At 61.5% G+C, this 26,023-nt stretch overlaps 2 protein-coding genes across 5 annotated transcripts in view; both read right to left on the bottom strand.

Moving 5' to 3' along the window:
• Positions 1-1,839: 1,839 nt before the first annotated feature.
• Positions 1,840-9,808, bottom strand: CRYBB2 (crystallin beta B2). 2 transcript variants are annotated; one of them, XM_055147485.1, is made up of 5 exons: positions 9,749-9,808; positions 6,471-6,589; positions 5,531-5,663; positions 3,658-3,803; positions 1,840-2,040 (listed from the first exon to the last, which is right to left on the bottom strand). In XM_055147485.1, exons 1-5 carry the CDS (start codon positions 9,800-9,802, stop codon positions 1,872-1,874), a joined length of 621 nt encoding a protein of 206 aa, XP_055003460.1. In that variant the 5' UTR covers positions 9,803-9,808; the 3' UTR covers positions 1,840-1,871. The 2 variants fall into 2 exon arrangements, with proteins under 2 accessions (XP_055003460.1, XP_004615571.2); XM_004615514.2 differs by having other exon boundaries at positions 3,658-3,800.
• Positions 9,809-18,553: 8,745 nt separating this feature from the next.
• The window catches only part of KIAA1671 (KIAA1671 ortholog), a 160,170-nt gene continuing 152,700 nt past the window's right edge, over positions 18,554-26,023 (bottom strand). For all 3 annotated transcript variants that reach the window (XM_055146823.1, XM_055146822.1, XM_055146824.1), the window contains 5 exons: positions 22,844-23,018; positions 22,183-22,307; positions 21,447-21,589; positions 19,651-19,733; positions 18,554-19,196 (listed from right to left, as the gene is read on the bottom strand). In XM_055146823.1, the coding sequence (XP_055002798.1) occupies positions 19,655-19,733; positions 21,447-21,589; positions 22,183-22,307; positions 22,844-23,018 (522 nt within the window). In that variant the 3' untranslated portion in view covers positions 18,554-19,196; positions 19,651-19,654. The remainder of the gene's footprint in view (positions 19,197-19,650; positions 19,734-21,446; positions 21,590-22,182; positions 22,308-22,843; positions 23,019-26,023) is intronic.

Raw genomic sequence — 26,023 nt, 5'->3', positions numbered from 1 at the left:
TGCCTGTCACAGAGGCAGACTGGGCGGTGGGAGGCAAACTGGGGACCTTACTGGTCCCCAGTGGTGGTGGGATTAGGGATTCCCCTGTCTGTGCACCCCCAGTTGCCTACAGTGGGAGGAGGAGCTCTGTCTAAGGGTCCCTCCCAGTACTATGACTGACAGGGTCTGGCTCCAATCAGAGCGTGAACAGCACTGTAAGCCAGTGGGGCGTCCTAAGGATGGCAGTTTGCTGACACCTGGTGGCTAGAGTGGGAAGAGGGGAAGGAGGAGAAACAGAGACCAAGAGGGAGAAAGAACACCAAGAGGCTGAAATAGAGTCAGAGAGATAGTACAGTGGAGAGGGCACTGTAGCACTATCGTCCCGTTGTTCATCGATTTGCTCGAGTGGGCACCAGTAACATCTCCATTGTGAGACTTGTTACTGTTTTGGGCATGTCGAAAACGCCATGGGTAACTTGCCAGGCTCTGCCGTGCGGGCGGGATACTCTCGGTAGCTTGTCGGGCTCTCCAAGAGGAATGGAGGAATCGAACTGGGGTTAGCCATGTGCAAGGCTAACGCCCTACCCGCTGTGCTATCGCTCCAGTCTGTGGAGAGGGCACTTGCCTTAAATATGGCTGACCTGGGTTCGATTCCCAGCATCCCATATGGTCCCCTGAACACCTCCAGGAGTAACCTCTGAACGTCGCCGGGTGTGAGGCAAACAAACCAACAGAGGCAGGAATAAAGACTAGTCCCGAGAGAGGGTGTGAAGAGATAAAGGCAGAGACACCCCGGGAGGCAACAGGCGGGATCAGGGTGATGTGGGAAGACATCGCCCAATCTGGCTCAATCCCTGCCCCCAGATGGTCCTCCCTGAGCACAGAGCCAGGAGGAAGCCCTGGGCACTGCCCGGTGTGGCCCCCGAACCAAAGCAGAGCAGAAAGCAGCAGCTTGCGAGGTGGGAGACGCTGTTTGCTCTGTAGTCAAGGAGCCAGCGGTGGATGTTCACGTGGGAGATGTCCGGGTGGCCTCACGTCAGCTCACTGATGTGGCCGGAGGGTGGACACTGGCAGCTCCCCCCCCGTCCAGGCAGAGACACTGGTGCTCAAGGACTCCCACCCCTGCCCGGCCCTCTGCAACTGGCCTGGGCTGCAGAGTGGCTGCAAGGCTCCAGCCTGCTGGACTGGGACCCAGCCCTGTGCCTTGTGAGGAAGCCGAGCAGGGGACACAGGGACCAGGGGACACGCACGCAAGGAATTGGGTCATTTGGGGCCTTTTCCTGATGGGGGAGGGGGGAGCTGTGGGACTCGAGGCTCCCCCCAAAGCCTCCAGACTCAGGGGGCAATGCAGGAGTGTGGGAATGGCCGGGAGGGCTTTTAGGGGCTGGGGTCCCCACTGCACACCCCTGAGTGATGTGGAGCTCAGCGACCATGCAGAGAGGGTACTGGGGCCTCCAGAGCCGGGGTTCAGCAGCGGGCTGGGGCTTGTACTCTGAACATGGGAGGGGTGGGTTCGATCCCTGTTCCCCCGAGAACCCCAACCCCCAAAAAACAAGAATCCAAGGGGTCAGCTAAGTCATCCAGTTAGCTGTTCAGGGACAAAGAGGATTGTAAGTCCGAAGGGGGAAAAAAAAATCCAGGGTGGTAGGACAGTGGGGAGGGCGCTTGCCTGGCCCACAGCAGACCCGGGTTTGACCCCCGGTACCCCCTGTGGTCCCCCCAAACTGTCCGAGCAGTCCTGCAGGCAGAGGCAGGAGTCAGCCCCGAGCGTCACCGAGTGCGACCCCAAAACAACTCTCTCGGTAACAGCAGGCAGTTGCAAGTCACACTCTTTATTCACTCTCGGGGCGTTTCAGGGTTGGGGGGTGGTCCTGGGCGGCCGGGAGGGGGCCCTAGTTAGAGGGGTGGAAGGTGCCTCGCTGGTGCCACTGCATGTCACGGATGCGACGCAGTGACTGCACCTGGGGGTGGGAGGCCCCAAAGTCGGCGCTGTCCTTGTAGTCCCCCTTCTCCAGCAGGAACTGCTGCCCGCGGTAGCCCGGGTACTGGTAGCCGACCCACCTGCGGGAGCAGAGACGGGAGGGGGTGTGGGGAGACGGCCGCGGGGAAGGCGGGGCCACCCGGGACCCCGGCAGCCACACCTCTGGGGGGAGGAGCCAGGGCTCTTCCGGGGGGAGGAGCCAGGGCTCTTGGGGGGGGGGGGGGAGCCAGGGCTCTGCCCGCCTCCGTGCCCCCCAGGGAGGCTCAGGGCCGCCCCCAGCGAGGGTGCGGGGTCAGAGGACAGGGCGGCCGTCTTGCTCACTCGGGTTTGCACTAAAGTTGACTCCAGCCGTCCCGTCCCAACCCCAGACGTCAGACCTGACAGCGCGGGGAGTTCCCAGGAGCCCCGCGCCAACCCCAAACCCTCCACACCTGTGTTCCTGCCCCTCCACCCCGCCGCCACGCCCCGCCCCGCACACGTGCCCGCATCAGGACCAAGCGCCGTCAGACCAGCTGCACCTGCGGGCGGGAGGCACGCAGTTCCCTGGGGGACGGGGAGGGGGGGGTCTCCAAGTCACTGGTGCCCTGAGGACAGTCAGTTTTCTCTGTCCAAAACACCTCCCCAGTTCTGACCACGAGGTCCGGACCGGCCACTTCAGTGGACACCTCCACTCTGCTCCTGTCTCTGAGCTCCAGCCCAGAGGGGCTTTGAAGAGTCTTCCTTCGGTCTCCCCTGCACACACACATCCCCCCCACACACAAATGCATACACACACCCCAGCGCACACACACACCACATTGCATGCAACACATAGCACACACATGCACATACACACGCACATACACACACGCACACAAATACCATGCATGCACACACATGCACCCCACAGGCACACACACACACACACACACACACACAGCTACACTGAGCTCAGGGGCGGGGGAAGCGGCCCCCCTGTCCCGCTCTGCCTTGCAGTCCTGTCTCTCCAAGGACGAGACAAGGAAGGCGGTCAGCAGATGGCATCCCTCTCTCCGACCTCCGTCACACTCTGAGCCCCGGATGCCATCCTCGGCCTGGGCAGCCCTCGCCAAGCCCACCGGGGAAGGAATAACGAGACGGACGCAGGGGGTGTAGAACACACACAACTTGGCACGCTCTCGTAGACGCTTGATGAACGGCCCAGCCGGAGCCAGAATGTGCCGAGAACCGCCTCTCTCGGCAGTGAGGCACCCTGGAGCCGGCCAGTGTTTGCCGTGCCCCCAGGCCCCATGCTGACGCATCCGGCTCACGCACACGAGGAGAGTTCACTGGTGCAAAGTGCTCCCCGAGCACCACCGCCCCGCCCCATGGCCTCCGGGCTTCTCTCAACAGGAAGTTCCCCAGGCACACCGCCACAGCCGTGGACACAGCAAGCTGCAGAAAAGGTGTCCAGGCTGGGGTCGAGGGGCAGGAAGGGCACCCCCACGCCTCAGGCGCAGCCTCCTTAGGGGGGCTGACCCAGTCCCACCCCTGTCTCCCCGATCCACCACTTCCGGGCCGGTCAGTGCAGCAGCCAGAGGTGGGACCACCCCAAAGGCAGGTCTGGCCAGAAACCCGGGGTGGGGCTAGAACCGTTCATGGGACAGTGACTCCCCGCCCACCTCCCGGCAGAGAGGAAGGTTCTGGAAGCCCCGGGCCGGGCCGGGGTCTGGACTCACGCGCCGCTCTGCACGCGCACGGACGCCACCTTCTCCTGGAAGCCGTGGGCGTGGAAGCTGGGCACATCGTCGTCCATCACCTCCATCTTCTTGCCCGTGAAGTTGGGGTTCTCGTAGAGGGTGATCTTGTGCTCCTGGCTGTCCTGCTGGCCAGGGGCGGGCAGCCGGGTGGGCTCACTCCTCCCTGCCCATCCCCCCGGCCCCCCTCGCCCGACTGCCCACACCTGCCGGTCCGCCCAGCCTCTCGTGTTGGATTCTTGTGTTTGGGGGTGGGGCCACCCCCGGCAATTCTCAGTCAGGGCTTCCTCCCGGCTCTGCACTGAGGGATCAACTCCTGGTGGGGCTCGGGGGACCCCCGGGGGTGGCTGCGTGCAAGGCAAGCGTCCTACCTGCTCCGGCCCAAGCGCCCACTGGACTCTTTAAGGACTGGAGACCCCCAAGAGCTACACTCTGGGGCGTGTCTCACTCAGATGCCCTCTTGCCTCCCCCCGACCTCAGTTCCCTCTGCCCTTCTTAAAAAAAATAAATAAATAGGGGCTGGAGCAATAGCACAGCGGGGAGGGCATTTGCCTTGCACGCGGCCAACCCAGGTTCGATTCCCAGCGTCCCATAGGGTCCCCTGAGCACCGCCAGGAGTAATTCCTGAGTGCAGAGCCAGGAGTAACCCCTGTGCATCGCCAGGTGTGACCCAAAAAGAATAAATAAATAAATAAATAAATAAATAAATAACAGGACCAGAGCGGTGGTGCCGCGGGGTGGGTGTTTGCCTTCACCGTGCCGGTCAGGGCTTGATTTCCAGCGGCCCAGGTGGTCCCCACGCCCACCAGGAGTGAGCACAGAGCTGGGAGCAGGCACTGAGCAGCCCTCGGTGTGGCCCCCAAACAAATCAAAAGCAGCCGTGACAACGTGCATAGGTCCCTGCACAAGTATACACGTGTGCATGTATCCATGCATGCTTCTAACAGGCGCTCGCGACTTGGCAACTTTCCTTCCTCTCCACATCTCTCACCGCCCCCCTCCTATTCCTGAGATACTGTCCAGTGATCTCCTCTTCCTCTCTCCGAATACCGTGGGGATATTTGGCACAAGAGATAACAGAGGCTCAGAGAGGTTAAAAACACTTGTCCAGGGCCACACAGCCAGGAGTGTCAGCTCAGAAGCGCAGGCGTGTGCAGTGCCCAGAGTTCTCTGGTCATCTACTGGACCCCGGGGGACGAGCAATTGAGGCTGGCAGGGTTTGCTCTCCGGGTGGGGGGAGCGGGAGTTGCGAGCACTGCTGGGACTGGCCCTGCCCGAGAGTCCATCACAGTTGAGCGTCTCCGGCTGAGACACACCGGAGGCGGGAGCCCAGAGCGTCCTCCACACCCAACTCAGGATTGCTTCCTCCTCCCTTCCCCACTCGCTTCCCTCCTCCCTCCAGCCGCCCCCCTGCCCTCCCTTCCTTCCCTTCTTCCTTCCTCCCGTGCCTAGCAGCCAGCCGGGGCCTCACGCACGTGAGGCAGGAGCTCTGTGTCCCAACAGAGTCTCAGAAAGCCCTTCTGTGCTGCCCCCCGCTGTGGTGTTCTGAGCATGTGCTCAGGGAGGGGAGGAGAGGGGAGGGGAGGGAAGGGCCATTGCTCTGGGTGGGCTGTCCTTACAGGGAACAGTCCACAGCGCCCCCTGCCGGCAGCTGCCTGAAGCTTTGTGTCTGTCCCCGCGGCATGGCCCGGTGAGGAGCACTTAAGATGAGCATGTTTCAGGTATTAAGACCCCCGTTCTCCCCATTTTACAGAAAGGGAACAGGCTCAGGGAAGCCCGTGACGCAGGAAGGGCCCCCACAGAAGTGAAGGCTGCTGTGGCGGTGAGATGGAGAGAGGGGCGGGGGGGGTCTCACCACTTTGATGGGCCTCAGGGAGTTGAGGGTGTCGGTCCTCCGGCTGCTGGTCCACGCGTCCCAGCGCGGGTACTCCCCCTTCTCCAGCACAAACTGCTCCCCCTTGCAGTTGGGTTGTTCGTAGCCCACCCAGCTGCAGTGTAGACAGAGAGAGATGGGGCGGGGGAGGGAGGGAGGGAAGGAGGAAGGTCAATACACACTCACGCACACATACACTGTGACATACAAACACAGTCACATATGGACACACAGTCACACATCTATTTACACACCTACACATTCTCACACACACATAAACACACACATTCACACACACATGCACACATACACATCTCACATACACACATACATTCACATTCACTCATAGACATACGCACATTCACACACACATATACACATACACATACACATTCTCATACACTCACACACTCACACGTGCATACACACTCACATTCACACACACACTAACACATACTGTTACACACATACAAACACAGTCACATATACTTACACACATACACACTCTCACTCACTCACATATCTACACATCCACTAACACACACACGGTTAACACAAACCTAGTCACGTACACACACATACATACTCAAATACACATATACATACTCTCACACATTCAGTCATAGACACAAGCACACTCGCACAAACACACAGTCTCACACACATATTTCCACACCTATACACTCACACACATACACACTCTCACATTCACACACTCACACATTCACACACATGCACACCCACCTACACACACAGTCTCACACATCTATTTACACACCTACACATTCTCACACACACTCACACATGCACACACACCTACACACATTCACACACACACATAAACACACACTCACATGCACACACACACCTACACACTCACACACATTCATACACACACACACACACACACACGGCTACTCACGGTCCGGCCTGCACCAGGACAGACCCCGCCTTGTCCAGGCCCGTCTCCTTCAGGCTGGGGCAGGGCCCACTGAGCTCCTGCGAGCGGCCCTGGAAATTCTCCTGCTCAAAGACGACAATCTGCACCGGGAGGGGGGAGTGGAAGCCTCGAGATGGGGCGGGGGCTCGGGGGCGGCCGGGAGAGGCCCACCCTGCAGAGGTACAAACCTCACCCACAGCCACACAGCCCCAGCCCCGGGAAGGAGACCCAGCTGTGAGACAGGGATCCCACATTTCACCTCCCCGAGCCTCAGTTTCCCCATCTGTCAAACAGCACCCGAAGACAGAGAGCCGAGCTGCTAGGGGCTGTGAGGCTTGCGTGCAGGCACATGTGGGTCCCACCGTGCCTGCTCTGTGGGGGGCATCACTGCAGGGCCAGAGACAGACCCCGAGGAAGGGGCAACGGCCCATGGGTTGGAGGGTCACGGCTGAGCTCGTCCCGGGCTGTTCCCCTGGAGCGAGCCTTCACGGGCTCGGGCTCGCACCTGGGAGCCACGTGGCCTTGGTGGCAGCAGAGCTGAGCTGGGGTCCGAGCCCGCGGCACTAAGGAGCTCCTGGGAGGGGCTGGTCCTGCCCATCCGTGTCTCACACGGCAGGGGCGGGCGAGAAACACCACCGCACGCCCCGTGCTGAGCGGAGGAGCTGGCCACGCCCACTCCCGGCCCCATCTCGCCCCAGCACTACCCCCACAGGTGCCCTTCCCTTAAGTACGGGGGATTCACTGGCTCACGCTCTGCTCTCCCCTGGGGTTCTCTCCGGGGAGGACTTTGTGTCCCCGGGGCTCCGGCCGCCCTGGGCAGCAGCCGGCAGAACCCGCATCTGAGGGACCAAAGCTCTGAGGCGCGGAGGCACCACGCAGGGCTTCACGGCCACAGGGAAGGGCTCGCTGGACACCAACGGCCACGGTCCATGATTCTGGGGGGGACCTGGGGGGCAGGTCGGGGCCAGGGGTGATCTCATGCCACTCCCCCAGGGATTCCCCCTCTGGATAATGAATTCGGGACAGCCTGGGGGGGGGAGTGTGGGGGGAGGGGGAGTGTCCGATCTGCAGGGTCAGCGCTGACCCCGCAAACGTGCACCCCGTCTCCCAGGCCGGGGATCAGGAGGAGAAAGGCAGGGCCGGGAGGCGCCTCAGGGCCCGGGGGCACATTCCACGGGCTCAGCAGATCCTTTGTGGTCACTGACTCAGCCACGGAGGCGTCAGCAGAGATGGACGTGGCCACATCCCTGGTGAGACTGGGCAGCCCGGGGGGCATCGGCCCGTCTGGAACCCGGGATGCCCCGGGGTCTCCTGCCTCGTTCTCAGGGCCACTGAGAGGAACCTAGACTCGGGAGGTTAGGGGCTGGTTCATCCCCCCACCGCCCAGGGGACAGGGGAGCAGAGAGGGGAGTTAGGCTCCCCCAGACCCTCCAAGCTGGACCTCAGGAGCTCAGCTCTGCGATCCCAGTCGTGCTGCTGCTATTTCCTATGCACACAGAGACTGAAGTTTGGCACTTTAGCCAGCCCTTCCCACAGCTAGACACCTCTGCTGAGCATCGGCAGCCGTGCCCAGGTCAGATTGCTTTGGTTTTTTGTTTTTTTGTTTTGTTTTGTTTTGTTTTGTTTTGCTTTTTGGGTCACACCTGGCAATGCTCAGGGGTTACTCCTGGCTCTGCACTCAGGAATCACTCCTGGCGGTGCTCAGGGAACCCTATGGGATGCTGGGAATTGAACCCGGTCAGCCGCGTGCAAGGCAAACGCCCTCCCCGCTGTGCTATCGCTCCAGTCCTATGCTTTTAAGTATCAAGTGTGCAGTGGATTGGGAGGGAGACGGAGGACACTGGTGAGGGAAGTTGGCACCAGTAGCGGGGAATATGGTCTGTCTAAAACCCAGCTATGAATAACTTTATAGATCATGCTGTTTTAATTAAAAAAAAAAACTGAGGGGCTGGAGCAATAGCACAGCGGGTAGGGCGTTTGCCTTGCACGAGGCCGACCCAGGTTCAATTCCCAGCATCCCATATGGTCCCCAGAGCACTGCCAGGAGTAATTCCTGAGTGCAGAGCCAGGAGTAACCCCTGTGCATTGCCAGGTGTGACCCAAAAAGAAAAAAAAAACCTGAAATTTAAATTTTCTTAATAAGAAAGCCTGAATAAATGACAGACTTTAGTTTTTTAAAAAGTGCACATTGGATTCTGGAGATTTAGTGGGGGGGGGGAAGGAATGTAAAATAGCTCCATAATAATTTTGCATTGATTATGCAGTTGGATTTAGTGGGCTTAATTTGGAAAGAAATTAATTCCTCCTGTAGCTTGTTTTTCAGCCCTGGAAGAACCACATCGCTACGTGGCTCACATTATATATGTTTATTGGACAAGGTGAATCCAAAGCACTGTCACTTGCCTCTGTGCTGTACTGCAGAATTTCCTGCTCCCTCTGACCACTGGGCCTTTGCACCTACTATACCCTCCACACACACACCCCAACCACAGCCTGATTTATACATGGTTGCTCCCTCTCTTGAACCTCACTGCCCCCTCTTCCCTGTCCCCTCCCACCGCCTTGGCTAACCAAATCTCATCCCTTCCAAGACCTGAGAACCTTCCTCTTCCTTCGGTCATAGATTTGCCTCATGGTTGTCCCTCCTCTGCAAACAGGCTTCGTAGCAGGCAGGAGATGGGGAGCAGGTTCCCAAAGAGACCAAAGAGTCAACCTAGACTGGGAGCCCTGAAGCTGAGGCTGGTCAAGGTTGGAGGCAGACTGGGCGTGTCCAGTGCCCCCACCGTGCAGCCCGGCTGGACCTGAAGGAGGTGAGGGGGTGAGCGGGTTAGCGTCGGCCGGGCGTCGGGGCCAGGTTCTTGGCCTTCCTGCTGGCCCTCCCTGACTCTCCCTGCTCCATACGGAGGAAACTGAGGCTCAGAGAGGCCATATGACTCGAGCAGGTCACCTGGCCAGAGCGAAGTCGGGAGTGACCTTCACCTCCCCATGCACGGAGCCCCTGGGGGACCCCTCCCAGCCTCGGGGAGCACCAAGGCCCCCGAGATTGGGGAGGATGGGGGCCAGGGCTAGGCAGAGAAAGGCAAACTGGAAGCTGCCATAGGGCCTGTGGACCTGCTGGCCACCTGTGCATGGGGAAGGAACCAGCTGTGGGGAAACTGAGGCCCCAGAGAGAAAGAGAGTCAGACGGGGCGGGGGGGGGGGGGGAGGGTCCCAGAAGTGGGAGACACCAGCCCCAGTTCACAGGAAGGAGACGTACCCACCTTGGGGCTGAGATGGTAGCCCTTCCCCGCCGGGTTCTGGTGGTCCGAGGCCATGGTGGAAGGGCCTGGAAGACATGTGGAGGCGGCAGTGAGCCCCTCGGGGTGCCGGGCTCCCTCCCCGGGGGCGGCCTCGGGGCACCTACTGCTTCCCATTGCCTGGTTTTGGGGGTGTCTGAGCACTGGGGGGTCGTCAAGCAGGGGCCTGAACTTCTTCCTTCGCCTCATTTCCTGTGTCTGGCTCCACAGGGGGCGAGGAGGCCCATGGAAAGAGGAGGGACACGGCACAGCTTTAGGGAATGGGGTCCACGGGGGTCCCCGCCCCCAGCCCAGCCCCAGGCGGGACGTGGACCCATTGGCTGGACACACACACCTTTGACGGAAAGAACACTGGAACAAAGACGATCTCTCGGGGTCCCCTGCTCCCTCGCAGCCCTGACTGCTGCCCCGATGGTCCTTCCCCTCCCCCACCACCCCCGGCCTCCTCCCCTCCGCGCCAACACCCCCCCCCCCTCCCGCCAGTGCCATCTTCCGAGGGACTCAGGAGGGCAGGGATGGGAGAGGGTAGGTCCAGAGGCTGGGCTGGGCAACCAGGAAGAGAGTCTGAGCTAGTCAGACAGTCCGAAAATTCTAGAAAATTGTCCAGCTCCTTGGTGGGGGGGGGGGGAACTGACCAGCGTCCACCCCGGAGGACAGGACAGACACGCCCCCCGCCAACAGAGGCTGGGATTCGGGGAAGCAGCCCAGGAGCCCGACTGCTCTCGACTCCCCAGAAACTGGCCCTGTGGGTCCTTCCAGGCGCGGGGGTCCCACCCTCCCTGGCCGAGGGGGCCTGCGCCAGAGGCGTCTGTTCAGGAACTGCTCCTCTGCCAACCCCTCTCCTCCGCTCTCTGCCTCGGTTTCCTGTCCTGGAAGCTGCCCCCAGCAGGGGGCTGGGGATGTCTCCAGGCAGGATGTGATGGTTCCCTCACCGCAGTGCCACCCCTTGGCAGTGGTTCTGGAACATTCCCGGCGTGCTGAAAGCCTGATCTGGGGGATTTCCACCCGGCTGCAGTGATTCTGAAGTGGCGCGTGGCTGGGGGCCCCTAGAAGGTCGCCCCAGGGGACACGCAGGTGGACACCCAGGAAGCTTTGTCCACCCCCAGAGCTGAGCCACCACCCCTTGGGGCAGGGCGCACCCCCCTCACCCGCCCATCTCCAAACCTACAAGCCAGATTCTCCACCCCCACCCCCACCCCCAGCCCCAGTCATTGGTGCCGCCATGAAGCCGATGGGCTGTTCAATATGACTCAGGAGCGATGCCCACGTGCCCACTCTGTGCCCGCAGGCACCGTGCGATGAGTCACCTCGAAGCCCCAGTGTGAAGGTCTCACCAGCTCTCTCCCCCATTTAACAGAGAGGAAAACTGAGGCTTAGAGCACGGAGGTCTTCACCCAAGGTCACCTTGTCAGGAAGGGGCTTTGAACCCAGGTCTTCCACCCTCCCGGGGACCAGGATGAGAGGGAAAGTCCAGGCCAGCGCAGAAGGGGGACTTACCAGTGACACCAGCCCCCGAGAGTGCCCGCGGAGCCCGGTGGGCAGGAGGTGGCATTTATACCTGCTCCGGGGCTGCCGGTGCCAAGTGTGGAGAGGGCCCAATCGGGGTGAGAATGCGGGATCAGCAGCCCGGCACCTCGGTCAGCAGATGCCGCAGACACTCTGTCGCCCCACAATACCGTTATCAGCGCTCGCATTCACCGGGCCGGGAGGCTGCGCCCGGAGCGGTCCACTCTGCAAGCGTCAGCGGTCCAGCCGCCAGGACCCGGGAACGGGGGGCTGGCTGGGCGCCGGGGGGCTCAGTCCAGCCCTGGGGAAAATAGCAGAGCGAGGCAAATCTCGGCTACGCGGTTTCCACACACTCGCTGTCGGAGAGTCTGACGCTGACCGTGGCCGGCCGTGGAGGGACACGCCGCAGACTCCGTGGGCGCCTCTCTGTCTCGGGGGGCCTCGCCGGCCCCCACAGCAGCCCCAGGGGAGGGTCTCCTGGTTGTCACACAGGTGGACACACACACACTCACACACATACCCTTTCTGGCATAGCAGTGGCCAGCTTCTAGGGCTATCAACGGGGAACAGAGGTGGGGATGGTCCAGGGCGTGGTCCCCTCACACACACACACACACACACACACACACGCACACACATGCATACACACACATATGCATACACATGAGGCACAGACAAGCACGTCACAAGTGCCCATGGCCCAGGAGACTCATCCTGCATTGCTCACAGTCTCTCTCTCTCTCTCTCTCTCTCTCTCACACACACACACACACACACACACACGTGCACACACATATGCACACATATACACATGCATACACACTAAGGCAAAAAGACAAGAACATTCACATTCACAAGCACAGTCACAAGTGCCCGTGACCCAGTGTCTCTCTCTCTCCCCCTCTCCCCCTCTCCCTCTCTCTCTCTCTCTCTCTCTCTCTCTCACACACACACACACACACACACACACACACACAAACACACACACGAATGACAATGACCATTTTTTGGGGGGTTTTTTTGGGTCACACCCGGCGATGCACAGGGGTTACTCCTGGCTCATGCACTCAGGAATCACTCCTGGTGGTGCTCGGGGGACCCTATGGGATTCTGGGAATTGAACCCGGGTTGGGCCGAGTGCAGGGCAAATGCCCTACCTGCTGTGCTGTCACTCCAGCCCCGACAATGACCATTTATTGGAAACTGTCCCTGCCTGTCGCCCGAGGAGAGGGACCGTGACCCCACTTTACCGCCGGAAGTCCATCAGAGCCAGGCGGTCACCGGCCCGGGGTCACCGGCAGTCAAGAGCAAGAGAGAGGAGCAGTGGGTTTGCCCCAGGCCCAGCTCTTGGTCTCAGGGGGACCCGCGTGACCGTGACCGTGGCCCCACAAAGCACAGGGAGAGTCGAGAGCTTCCGCTGTCCGGGCACCAGGACCGCCAAGTAAATGACACGGTGACGGCTCGGGGAGGACTTGGCCGAGCAACTGGGTTTCCCCCTGGTGCTTGGTCTCCGGTCAAGCCCTGGAGTGGCCCTGGGTGCCAGGTGCCCTGCCTGGCCGGCGTGGGAGGGAGCACTGGGGGTAGCTGGAGTCGGGTGCAGGACTGGGGGGGCCGTGGATGGGCGCTAGAGACCAGAATTTTTTTTTTTTTGCTTTTTGGGTCACACCTGGCACTGCACAGGGGTTCCTCCTGGCTCTGCACTCGGGAATCACCCCTGGCGGTGCTCAGGGGACCCTATGGGATGCTGGGAATCGAACCCAGGTCGGCCGCATGCAAGGCAAATGCCCTCCCCGCTGTGCTATCGCTCCAGCCCAGAGACCAGAATTTCTTGACTGGGGGCTCCCAAGCAGAGGTCAGGGGGCCAGGGGGTCCCTTCTGGGGGCGGAGCCTGGGTCCAGTGTGCCCCCCTAATAACCTCTGGACCACCTTCCAGTTCCAGAAACGGGGGCCGAATCAGCTCACCATGGAGGATGCTGAGAGTGACCCCCCACCGGAGCCTACATACAATGGCCGTGAACCCCCGGGCCCACTGCGGGGGCAGGGTGGCGGTCACCCCCCCTTTCTGGCATAGCAGTGGCCAACTTCTAGGGCTATCGGCGGGGAACAGATGTGGGGACGGTCCAGGGCGTGGTCCCCTCCCTGCGTCTGTCAGGGGTGCGGGGAGCTGCTCCGAGCTTGGCCCCATCAAGCACCCCAACCCCCGTGTTCTCAGGCTGGGACTGCTGCTGGCACTGACCAGACGTTCTGTGGGGGCGGCCGGGGGCGTGGTCCTGTCTCCTGGTCTCCCCCCCCCCCCCCGCCCCTGCCCCAAGATGCCAGGGGCAGGCCCCTGCTCTCTGCTGGTTTCTGAAACTCTCTCCCGTTCTTGCCACCCTTCATGAGGTAGGGAGGACACAATGGCCCCCTTTTCTGGACCTCCCGTGGTGAAGTAGCCAGAATCCTGGGGTGAGGGCTCCAGCCCTTATCAGTGAATGGAAGCCGCCCCCTCACCCTCGCCTCACCCCTCCCGGGCTCTCAGCAAACCCGTCCCCTGCCCCCAAGCGGGGACCCGCCCAGGGTTCCGGGGCATCAAAGCTTTATTGATCTGCTACTTTGGGTCCCCCGAGACACAACATCTCCGTGCATGCAAGGCGGGGAGCTGGGGTGGGTGGTGGACTGATCCCCAAGCTTCTCGTGCCTGTGAAACCTCTGTCGTTACAGAAGACAAAAGCACTTGTCAGCAATCGATGCTCTCGGAGGGCCCGGGAGACTCCCACTGGTCGACCCCTAAAAATCAGACTTTTGTTTATTTTTTCTAGATGAAATTGTCTGGGCCACCAGAGGGGGACCTTGCGGGGACTGGAGACCAGTGCCTCGTGCTGGGGCCAGGGAGCGTGTGGGTCACAAGGCAACCGCAGGGACCCTCCCCCCCCCCCCCAGCCCCCAGCCCCGCCCCTGCCCTGCTCCTGCTCCCTGGCCTGGCGGCGTCTGCTGAGGAAGGGCAGGGAACAGAGCAGACTCGAACATTGATCTCTGCTCCCGCAGCCTTACAGGACCCTGAGGGCCGGGGGGGGGGGGGGGGGGGCTGTCGAGACAGCACGGGCAGAGCCTCTGCTGGACTCCCTGGCGGCCTCTGGAGCCCTTTATTGGCTGTGTAAGGCCGAGTTGGGGGTGGGGGGAGGGGGGAGCTCAGGCTCTCTGCAGGCAGCAGTGACCCCCTGAGGCAGGCGGAGGGCGCCAGAGACGGTCAGCTGAGGGCTGGGCCGGTGTATGGGTGGACGTGTGGCACCAGGGGTGTGTGTCACTATTCTGGAATGTTCCGGGAGGGCAGGATGGGAAACTTGCAAAGAACTCTCGGGGTGACTCTTCAGAGCAGCCTCCACCCTGCGCCCAGATGCGTCGGGAGGCAACGCAGACAAAAGCAAGCAAGCTCGGGTGTGTGTGTGTGTGTGTGTGTGTGTGTGTGTGGTGGGGGTACAGGGAAGGGGTTTGCAGGAGAGACTCTGGCTAAGAGCCCCACACCCCATACACACACACACACACACACACACACACACACACACACTCATTGCAGGAGAAAAATTCTGACTAAGCAACCTCCCCACTGCCTCTCTCTCCTCTCTTCCCCCCTCTCTCTCCTCTCTCCCCCCTCTCTCTCTTCTCTCTCCACCCCCTCCCCAGGCCCTTGCATGGAATGCTAATGGGGTGACTCCAAGCAACTTCTCATCACACAGCAGGGACCCACCACGCCCATCCATCGGGGCTGGAAGCTGAGGACCAACCCCTCTTCTAGGTCCGCCCACCTCAAGAGGCTTCCTCCACCTTTACAGCATCCCTCCTGGACGCTGGGGACATTCGTACCTACAAATCCACACGTGGTGGAGGGAAGGCATGGTCAGGGGCTAGAGAAGGTCCTCTAGGGCGGATTCACCATGGTTTAAATGAGGGGTGGGGGGAAGAGCCCCCCTAAAGTCCCCCATCTTAATAGACTCATCCTGAAGTCGTGTTCACATGAAGGCACCAGGGGCTCAGCTTGCTGCGTTGGGAGAGGGTGTGCGGGCGGGGGCCAGAGATGAGGGGGAGAAGCAGGCGCCTGGAGACCCCCAGCGCCGAGCAGAGTGAAGCAGGGGTGCCAGGGACCTACTGGTGCCTGGCATTTCTGGAGTTATGCCCAGCTCCTGGGGCAAAGGGGCGGGGGAGGGGTGGAGGGCTCAAGATGGAAAATGTCCATATCTGAACCAGCAGTTAGGAGGGAGCGGGATGGCTGGGGTCTTCCTGGGAAGTCACACGGGGTGGAGGGGGGGCACTCAAGCAATGCCCTCTCAGGGTCTAGACGCTGCCCCCTCCAGGCCTGAGCCATCCATGTGTGTTCAAGTGTGCAGGACACAGCCGGTCCCCTCTCAAGCGTTTCCCCGATTACCCAATCCCCGAGCCCCAGGGAGCTAGAGGCCGGCGGGCCAGGGCCGCACAGAAGCCCGAGTCTCCCTGGCACCCGTTTCTCCAAGGCTGAGGCCTCGCCACGTAACCCCACGGCCCCACGGCCCTCTCCACCTCACCAGTCAAAGGACCACGAAGAAGAGTGTTTATTGGAGGGAAAAGGAAACAGACTTATCAAAAGACCAGCCTCGGAGACGCTGATGTGGAGGGCGGGAGAGGAGGCAGGAGAGGCGGAGGGAGGGAGGGAGGGAGAGACTGTGTCCCCTCGGGGGGGCAGGCAGGGAACACGGCCACGTACAAACGATTAAGGCATATTCTGTTCGTGTCAAAGGAGACGGGGTTCCCAAGCTGGCTCCAAGGGAACGGCAGGAACGAGCAACCCTCCCCTCGCTGGACCCCCGCTAAGAGCTTGTGGCCAGGGTCCCAGGAGGAGAAACGAAGAGCCCAGTGGCCCAGCTCTCTGCCAAGGCCACCCAGGGTCATTGAACTTCATTGCACTGGTCGGCACAGGGCGCAGGCGCAGGGGTGCGAGTGCGGGGGGGTGGGGGGGCTGGAGTAAGAGGGTCGCTGGGACCACCCCCTGGTGATTGTCTAGGCCCGGTGGGGCAAGGAGGCCAAACGAAAGGAAGAGGGGAGGGGCGGAGGGGGAGGGGCTCGAGTCAAGGGCTGGGGCTTTAGTGTCCGAATCACTGAGGAAGTCCATGAATTTTATTTTTTCCCTCTTTCCAATCAAGGCGTGGGCCAACTCGGGCAGATGACTTCGGGGAGGGCTGGGCTGGGCTGGGTGGGCTCCCGGGACAGACACGGGGTCAGGTCCCACTCCCCAGGATGGTGCTAACCTCGAGGGAAGACAGGCGGCAGCCGGGCACGGCCAGAGCCTGTGAACACGCTGATGGCAGGTGCGGCCATCTGTGAAACCACATCCAAGTGTGAGCCACCGGTGGCCCACGCCCGCGTCGGCCTGTTCGAGGGGGACCCGCTGCCCTGGAGAGCGCTACGGAAACTGCTCAGAGAGCAAGAGACAGATGTTTAAGAAGAAGGGAAAGAAATCAGCAGGAGCCACAGTTCCTTGGAGGAAGTAAATGCCCCTCCCAAAAAAAAATGGCCAGAGAGCAGCGGAGGCTATGAAGGGGGTCAAACTATTCTCAAACCGGGGCCAAACTCCCGCGGCTGATGTGTGAGGCTTCTGGATGCCCAGGGCAAGTGTCCACCAGCAGCCAGAGCCCAGCCAACGGGGCCTGGACGCAGGCAGGGGCCTCGGGCCCTGGCCATGGTGCTGAAGCTCGCTCCTCAGCGCCAAGCAGCTGGAGAAGGGCAGAGGCGGGAAGGGAGCGAGAGACGACAGACTGGGCTGGCGGGAAAGCAGTGGGGACTTCCTGTTTCTGGGGGTTGGTTTGGTTTGGTGTCCGGGTCTCAGCCAACTGTGCTCAGGCGGGGCTCACTCCTGGCCCTGCAGCCGGGAGTCACTCCTGGCGGAGCTGGAGGGACCTTGTGGGGCGTCGGGGATGGAACCGGGGTGGCCGTGCGCCAAGGCAGGTGCCCTCTCTGCTGCGCTGTCGCTCCGGCCCCCAGTGGAGACTGTGGTGGTGGGGGGGGGCGGTGCCCAGGTGGCTGAGCATCACTGTCTGGAACAAATGATGCACTTCTCAAGGGAGAGCCTCGCCTCTCGTGAATGCTGGGGCTGGGGGAGGGGCGGGGGCTCATGTGTGCACCCCCCTTCCCTATCTCACTAACGTAGGCACTGACCCCTCAGGAAGGCCAGCCTGGGAGCCCCTCCGCCACCACCAGCCACCTTGGAGCTGCTCCAGCATCTCCCCGCCGGGGGCATCTCCCCGGCAAGGTTGGCACTGAGCTGAAAAGCAACTCCAGGCAGGTGGCAGGGGCGGGGGCAGGCACCAAACTCTGGGTGTCTGCTGGAGCCCTGGCGCTGGAGGGGGAGGCGGGGGTAGCTGATATGGACAATTGGCTTAAAGGGTGGGCGGGTGGGGAGAGAGGAGAGTGGAGCGGGCAACATCCCCACAGATCTGCAGATGGGGGCGGGGGGGATGATGAGCACAGGGTGGGCAAGAACAGAAGAGGCACCAGGGGCCTGCCACCGGGTCACCGGCCTGCAGGGGACCCCCCAGAGTGAGACCCGCCCTCCCTGCATCCGGACCCCCTATACAGTGCTTGTCAGATGGGGGGTGCAGAGGGTACTGGGGGCAAGAGGGGGAGAAGGGAGACGCAGGGAAAAGTGAAACTCCCGGGGGTCAAGGGACATGGCTGGGGTAGGGGCAGCATCCGCCTTGCATGTGGCGGGCCCTGGGGGCGATTTCTGGCACTGCACCGGAGACCCCTAAATCAGAACCCACACCCCCTCTTTGCCTCTCCCTCCCACTGGCAGCCCGCAAGACACCAGCTGTGTCCCAACGAGGGTCTGGAGCCCAGAGAACTCAGGAGGGTTTGCGGGTGGGCCTGGAAGGAACAGCCAGGAGATCTGAAGACCCCGCAGAAACCAGAGCTCCAAGGAGAAGAAGCCAGAGCAATCACAGATGGGGAGAAAAAAACGCTTTTCACAAGCCGGGGGAGGGGGGAACAGAACCTGAGATGATCGGATGGTTTTGGGGTTTTGTCTCTTTGCGTGTATGTGTTTGTTGGTATTTGACTGTTTGGGGGTGACACCCCGGCCACTCTCAGGGCTGACTCCTGGCTGGGCTCGGGGGACCACTGGGGATGCCGGGGATGGAGCCCTGGTCAGCCCCGCGCAAGGCAGCTGCCCTCCGCGCTGTCCTGCCTTCCCAGCCCCGTTTTCCTTCTGTTTTTTTTTTGTATTTTTTTTACATAAACACACAAGTGCATTAGCGGATGTCAAGGAAGACTGGCCGAGTTATTGCTTTATCGCCTTCTAAAGCCGACAGGAAGGAGGGAGGTGAGAGGCCGGCGGGGACGCACAGGGCCCCGCAGGAGGGGGCTGGCACCGTGCGGGCACCCGCGGGCGTGCTCAGGACTCAGAGCTGCGGGTTCTCCCAGAGGGAGGAGAAACTCGCCCACCAGGGCCGAGGAAAGCCCCCGTGGGAGCTCCAGGCGGCGAGGACAGCGGGAAACACGCGGTTCCTTTGTCCCTAGAAAAGTCCTTCGAGAAAAACAAAAACAAAACCCAGCCCCTGAGCGGAGTGAGGGCGAGGCGGGGGGAGGCGGAGAGGGGGAGATGCTTTCAGGATCCCGGGGTTTTCCAGAACAGGGGGGACGACGGTCCAGTCTCACACAGACGTGCCCGGGACGATCCACAGCCCTGGGCGGTTCCGGAGGGGACGGGGGCAGGGGGGCTGTCTTCTTTCCCGCCGGAAGTGCTGTTGGGACGACTTGGAGGTGCTTGGGGTGGTCCCCTGGCCTGACCCCCAGAGGCCGGCATTCCCCACCGCCAGGGAGGGTCCCGGGGAACGTGCCGAGGTGCGGCTGCGTCTTCCGTTCTGACAGTTAAGGCTTCTGTTGACTGGACGTGGCAGTGCTCCTGTGCGGAAAGGACAGTCCCGGGGTCAGCGGGGCGTCCGGGAGCCTCGGCCTGGAAACCTGCACGCCCCATTCTGCTCCATCCTGCGAGTGACCCCCTCGGGCTGGGACGAGGAGGGTTGCGGGGGGCGGGGCTGAGCGGTGGGGAGCTGGGTGTCAGTTCTGGGCCTCAAGTTGCCCCTGACGGGTTGTTGGAGGCTCAGTGGACACTCCCTGGCACGGCGGTGAGCGGAAAGCAAGCACCCTGTTTTAGCAGGGGATTCCCCAGCAGGGATGGGGGAGGTGGAAACAGCAGGGGGGTTCTGGCGGGTACTCGATGCTCAGGCCCAGAGGACTGGGGGACACCAGGGCCACACTGGCAGGGACCCAACCTGGCTCTGACTTGCCCCAACATCCTTCCTGCCCCTGCGCCAGGGACCCCCGGTCTGCCCCGAGCCCTCGGCGGCTCTTCGCACCTGCTCAGACTTGATTCTCGTACAGACTTTGCCTCTTCTTGGACTTCAGCTCCGTCAGCCACAGCGGAGAGGCCACGTCGGACCTGGGGACACGGAGCCGGCGAGAGGCAGGTGTGAGGCACCACTGGGGGTGCCCCCTGCCCCTCCCCCACCCTGACTCCCCATCTGTGGGCACGGTGGGGCGTCGGCAGGTGGCAGAGGTCGCAGGGTGGGGGTCAGCGTCACTTGATGGGTAAGAGCGGGGCGGACAAGGGGACTGAGAGGCGGAGCACGCCAGGCCCCTCCAGGAGACCACGAGCGTCTACCACCCACCCCTCCGTCTGCCACCCGGCCCGAGTCAGCGCTCCCACCTCACTGCCCGCACCAAAGACGGGGAAGACTTCTTTGGGGTGGTTCTATGTGTTACCGGGGGTCTTGGTATTGATATTTGCTCAAACACTGCCCTAGATTTCTGTGAAGGTTCGGTGGTGGTGGTGGTGGTGTGTGTGTGGGGTGGGGGGGGGGGAAGGATGAGGCGTTTAGGTCACACCCTGGGTGCTCAGGGATCTCTCCTGGCAGATCTCAGGGGATTCAATGACAGAACCTGTGTTGGCTGCATGCAAGGCAAGTGCCAAACCCACTGCACTATCTCTCTGGCCCATTCTTTCTTTTCCTTTTTCTTTTTTCTTTTTGGCTTTTTGGGTTACACCAGGCTATGCACAGGGGTTATTCCTGATTCATGCACTCAGGAATTACTCCTGGTGGTGCTCGGGGGACCATATGGGAAGCTGGGAATTGAACCCGGATTGGCCGCATGCAAGGCAATCGCCTTACCCGCTGAGCTATCACTCCAGCCCCCATTCTTTCTTTGAAAAATTATTATTACTATTATTGTTGTTATTATTATTATTATAACTTTGGGCTGGAGCCATAGCACAGCAGGTAAGGCGTTTGCCTTGCATGTGGCCCACCTGGGTTTGATTCCTCCGCCCCTCTCGGAGAGCCCATCAAGCTACCGAGAATATCTCACCCACACGGCAGAGCCTGGCAAGCTACCTGTGGCATATTCAATATGCCAAAAACAGTAACCACAAGTCTCACAACCGAGACGTTACTGTTGCCCGCTTGAGCAAACTGATGAACAACGGGACGACAGTGCCACAGTGCAGACAGACTATAACTTTAGAACTAGGCTGGTTCTGGGGAGGTAAGACTTGTTTCCTTACATCTAACGGAAGGAAGGTCCTTCAGAAAGCCCTGCTATCCGTGGAGAGACAGCACAGCGGGGAAGGCACTAGCCTTGCATGCAGCCAACCCAGGTTCGATCCCCGACGTCCCACAGGGTCCCCCCCTGGGCCCCGCCAGGAGTGATTCCTGAGTGCAGAGCCAGGAGTAAGCCCTGAGCACTGCCAGCTGTGGCTCCAAAACTTAAAAAAAAAAAAAACAAGCTTCAGCTCAGATCTCAGTGTGTACTGGAATATTTTCGGGAATTTTGCTTGCTTGTTTACTCTTTTCCCTGTGTCCTCACGACACCTCACACACACAAAACCACCTTCATCCACAATAAAACCATCACGCTTGGAAATAATTTTTCTAGAAGAAACAAAATCACACCTGGGGACCTTGTTAGTGGGTGAGGGACAGTGCCCCCCCCCCCCCACACACACACACCTGGGACTGACTAGCGGCCCAGCAGTGCCCCCTGCTGTCTGCACTGGGGAAATGCTGCCGAGCCCCTTGGCCACTGGGCTCTGAAACTCTCCGACACGGCCCCCAGGCCCAGCTGACCCTGACTTGGGGGTGGGGGTATATCTCACCTCTCGTCCTTCTCCAGGCTGGGAGGCAGCACACGACTTCCCAGGACCCCCGGCTGGAAAGGAGACTTGGGGGTCTTGGGCTGGGGGTTCCAGCTGGAGGGGTCACCGGGGCTGTCCGCCTCTGGCCTCTTGTGCAGCTGAGCCTGGAGAGAAAATGGGGGGGGGGTCTGTGAGTGTCTCCGGGCCGGGCCCCAGCCAGCCTAGGGCATCACCACTTGGGGAGGCAGGTACCCGGCACCCGATAGGACCCAGCGGGAAGCCCAGGGCAGGGGGGGGGGGAGGGGGGGAGGGGTGAGAGAAGCCCAGGCAACATGCCCCTGGCAGGGGAGGAGCCACCCGCTGTGTGTGAGCTCAGGTCTCCGTGGCCAGGCCTGGGCTCCAACAGAAATCCACGGGGATTTGCACTGAGAGAGCACGGGCCTTGCGGGGGGCCGAGCCTGACCGGGTCCCTGACACCATGTGGTCCCCTGAGCATGGCTGGGTGCCTGGAGCACCCCCGTGTGGGAGACAGGAAGAGGAGGGAGGGGGGGGAAGGAAGAAGGGAGAGAAGAAAGGGGAAAAGGAAGAGAAGGGAGGGAAGAGGGAGAGGGGGCAGGAGAAGGAAGGGAGGGAGGAAGGAGAAAAGGAGGGAGGAGGGAGCGGAGGGAAGGGAGGAGGAGGGAGGGAGGCGGGGAAGGGAGGAGGAGGGAGGGCCAGGCCCCTGCCCCACCACCCCTGCTTCCCGCGGACAGAGCACCTTCAGCACGGCGGGGTCCACCCCGGGGAAGGCCGGCGTCCTCTGCGCGTGGCCCCCAGGGGTCCTCTCGGCCCGGGGCGACTTCTCCTCCTCGTCCGACTCTTCTCGTGGGGGCGGCTTCTCTTCTGTGGAGAGGGGAGGGCGCTGGAGCCGCCAGCCTGCAAAGGGTTGGGGGACCCCACGGCCCCCCCACCCGCTCTCACCACCTGCTCTGGCCCAGCCAGGGAAACCGAGGCACTCCCTGGGCGGCCCCATGGCGGGGGACTCTCAGGAGTCACCCCGAGTTTCCTTCCCATGGCCTTCGGCCCCGTGGGACTAGCGGTGACCCCTCCTTGGGGGGCCGGCTGAGTCCTCTCTTCCTGCTCCCTTCCCAGGGCCACACCAGGGGGGGGACAGGGGGGGGCAGGGGCAAGGATGGGAACGAAGCCAGGAGACGGGACACACCCAGAAGGTGCCCCTCCTCTCCTGGGCCACCCTGGGCCCTGGCAGCCGCGGGTCTGAGAGCCAGGGGCATAAAGGGAGCCCTCAGCACTGCAGGGTGAAGCCCCCCCAAACAAAACAGAAGCAAAATGGAGCAGACGGAGGCCTTGACAGTCGTGGTGTGCCGGTGGCCCCGGGGCCGCAGGGACAGGTCCCTCTGGGGGGGCGGGCCCGCGCCTACCCGTGGAGTCTTTGAACATCCAGACGCTGTCGGCCGCCTCCTCGCAGGGCTCCAGGGTGGGGGCGTGGCCCGGGCGGCCGCGGCGGGCACCGTGCGAGGTGGGCGCGCGCCGGCGGCTCCTCTTGCTCAGCTGGACCCGGGTCTTGAGGGCGCTCGAGTCGAGGACGGAGGTTTGCTGTGGGGCGGCAGGGGAGGAGAGGGGTGGGGGGTCAGGGGGCCGGCGGCGGGGACACCCCGAGAGATGGTGATGGGGGGCGCTGGGCGAGGGGCGGGGGCCGGGTGGTCACTACTCAGTCCGTGTGCCAGGGATGGGCCCCAGGACCCAGGGCCGCGCATGCGCAAGGCGAGGAGAGCCTTACCAGCCCTCCCCCGACCGGACTGTCCCCTCACTCACTCCCTCACCCCGTGAGGTGCCGGCGATGGGACCCCCGGGCTGGCGGACACACGCTCAAGGGCTTGAGCACTCCCGGCCCCTCAAGCTGCATCAACAGCAGCCGAGCCCAAACTTCCCGGTTCAATGCAGTGCTCGGACCCAGGACATCAATCAAATATCCCAGGAGCCTTGGCACAAGGCATGGGTGCTGGGGAGTGATGGGTGGGAAGGGAAGTGCCTCGGCCCTCCTGGTGGCCTCATCCCGGCGGGGGGGGGGGGGGGGGAGGAGCTTGAGCGAAGTTCAGTGCACGGCAGAAGCTCAGTCATGTGTCTGGGGCTGGGGAGATGCCATGCACATACATGCTTGAATGTGTGTTTGCGCACACGTTGTGTATGTGCATGCATGTATCTGTGCACGCATGTGTATGTGTGTGCACGCATGTATATGTCGTGTGCATGTGTGCACATGCATGTGTCCGTGCATGTATGTTCGTGTATGCATGTACATGTGTGTGCATGCGTGTTCATGCATGTGTGTATGGGCTGGAGCACAGGCTTTGCGTGCAGGAGACCTGAGTTCGAGCCACAGCATTGCATGAACACCTCCTCCCAGAACACCACTGAGCACGACCCTCAAGCAAAGAGCCTGGAGTAGCCCCCCTCCAAAAAACTGACAAGTGTGGACTCCAAACAACAACAACAAACACATGCTTGTTGATTGACTCTTCAACTGCATGGTCCAAGTGAGTTCTCAGAGCTGCCTGAAGCACAGGGTCCGAGAGCCCATCCCTGGGGCTGGTCCTGTCCCCTTGCTGTGGCAAGGACGGGGTTCCTGCCTTCCACGCACTCCCGGCCTCTGTCAATCTCAGCACTGGTTTATGAGCGGCCAGTGCAGAGCCCGGGGCCCGCCAGCACCGGGTCACGCCAAGGCCATGAGAGCTTCGGGCGAGGCAGGAGTTTGGGGGCAGGGGGGCTGACATGCCCCGGGGCCTTGCACGTCCCAGCAGGGACGGTGGCTGACTCACGCTGACCGCTGACCGCGAGGAGGGGCTGCCTTGTGTCCAGTGCCCTGGGCTCTGGAGCAGTGACCTCCCGGGCCCGTGCACTTTGCACCTTGTCTAACGGCATCCTCCAGAGCACCGGGGGCACACGGCCATGCGTGCGTGCGTGCGTGCGTGCGTGCGTGTGTGCATGCGTGTGTGTGTGTGTGTGTGTGTATGTGTGTGTGTGTAGGGGGGAGGGCAATGCCCCAGCGATGCAGGCTCAAGGTGCGTCTCTCCCTGTCTCTGACCTGACCCTGATCTCTACGTGGGGGGCCTGAGGGAGGCCCCAGTGCAGCGGGCAGCCTTCTCTGGGGGCCCCTGGGCAGCCTCGTGCCGGCCCTCTCCACCCGCCCCTCTCCAGCCGCGGCACTCAGAGACCGGGAGGGCGGCATCCCTGGGAGGGCGGCAGCTCGGCTGCCAGACGGAGGCCCTCGGGGTGCCGCCCCTCTGGGCAGGCGTCTGCGGGAGTGGGGACAGCGATGCCCTGTCTGAGCCGGGCCGGACACGCCCTGTGGGGTGGCACAGGTTTGCCCTTTCCTGCAGGGAGCTTAGGTTTACTGAGTTACTCCCGCCACAGTGCTCCCAAGGCACCTCCAATTCCAGCAGGCACTCCCAACCCTCTGTGTTTCCCTGGGGCCTCTCCTTTGCGCTCTGCGCCCCCTATCTGTTAATCACCCTTATTCCCAAATCAGACCCTCTGACTTGTAAAGCCAAATTCTTCGGAGGACTCTGGAATGAGTGTGTGGAATGTTGCTTCTCTCTGTCCTTTATGTCCTCTGCGAAGCTTATCACAGTGCAGTGTCCCTTCAGTACAGACACAGGGAGACAGTTCGTGTATGCTTCCGTAACTTGGGAGTTACTCGACTCTGAATATTTATTCCTGGGTGTCCGTCATATTTACTTGACCTAAGTCTTTACGTGCCCTTAGTTCCTAACTCCCCAAATCGCGGGTCCCTCTGAGGGATAAGGATGGACCCAGGTCAAGCTGAAAGCTAGGGACAGGCTAAGTGCGATAATAAGTTAAGAGCATGGTCATGGAACAAACTCCGTCATGACCCCAAAAGAAGTAACTGAATAAAGGACCTTGCTGGGGTTCGGGGAGACTAACCTGGCCTGAGGACTGTGGTCTGGGACCTATCGAGAGATGTCCCCAGGAGGGAGCCACCCCCCCTTTTTTTTTGGCTTTTTGGGTCACACCCGGCGATGCACAGGGGTTACTCCTGGCTCTGCACTCAGGAACTACCCCTGGCGGTGTTCAGGGGACCCTATGGGGTGATGGGAATCGAACCTGGGTTGGCCGCGTGCAAGGCAAACGCCCTCCCCGCTGTGCTATCGCTCCAGCCCCAGGAGCCACCCTTTCAGCTTACTCTGTCTCTTACTGTGCCCCTGCGAAATGACTAGAAATATTATTAAGAAGGGAACTTAAGGGGGCTGGAGCAATAGCATAGTGGGTAGGGCGTTTGCCTTGCACGCGGCCGACCCGGGTTCAATTCCCAGCATCCCATAGGGTCCCCTGAACACCGCCAGGGATAATTCCTGAGTGCCGAGCCAGGAGTAACCCCTGTGCATCGCTGGGTGTGACCTCCCACCCCCCCAAAAAAAAGAAGTGAATTTAAGATGACGGTTTAAACGGATACTGGCCCAGGAAAGGGGAAAGCAATATATCCTTAGATGGAATTCCGCCCTTGGGCGGACCTCCCAGCAGGATCCGATTTTGTCCTTGAGTATCTCCTAGAGCGTCCCCTGAAGGAAGAACTGCACACC

This window comes from Sorex araneus, chromosome 9 (genome assembly GCF_027595985.1).
Source record: "Sorex araneus isolate mSorAra2 chromosome 9, mSorAra2.pri, whole genome shotgun sequence".
Taxonomy (NCBI): Eukaryota; Metazoa; Chordata; class Mammalia; order Eulipotyphla; family Soricidae; genus Sorex; species Sorex araneus.
Note: the sequence above shows the minus strand (reverse complement) of the source record. Positions and strands in the feature narration are given on the sequence as shown.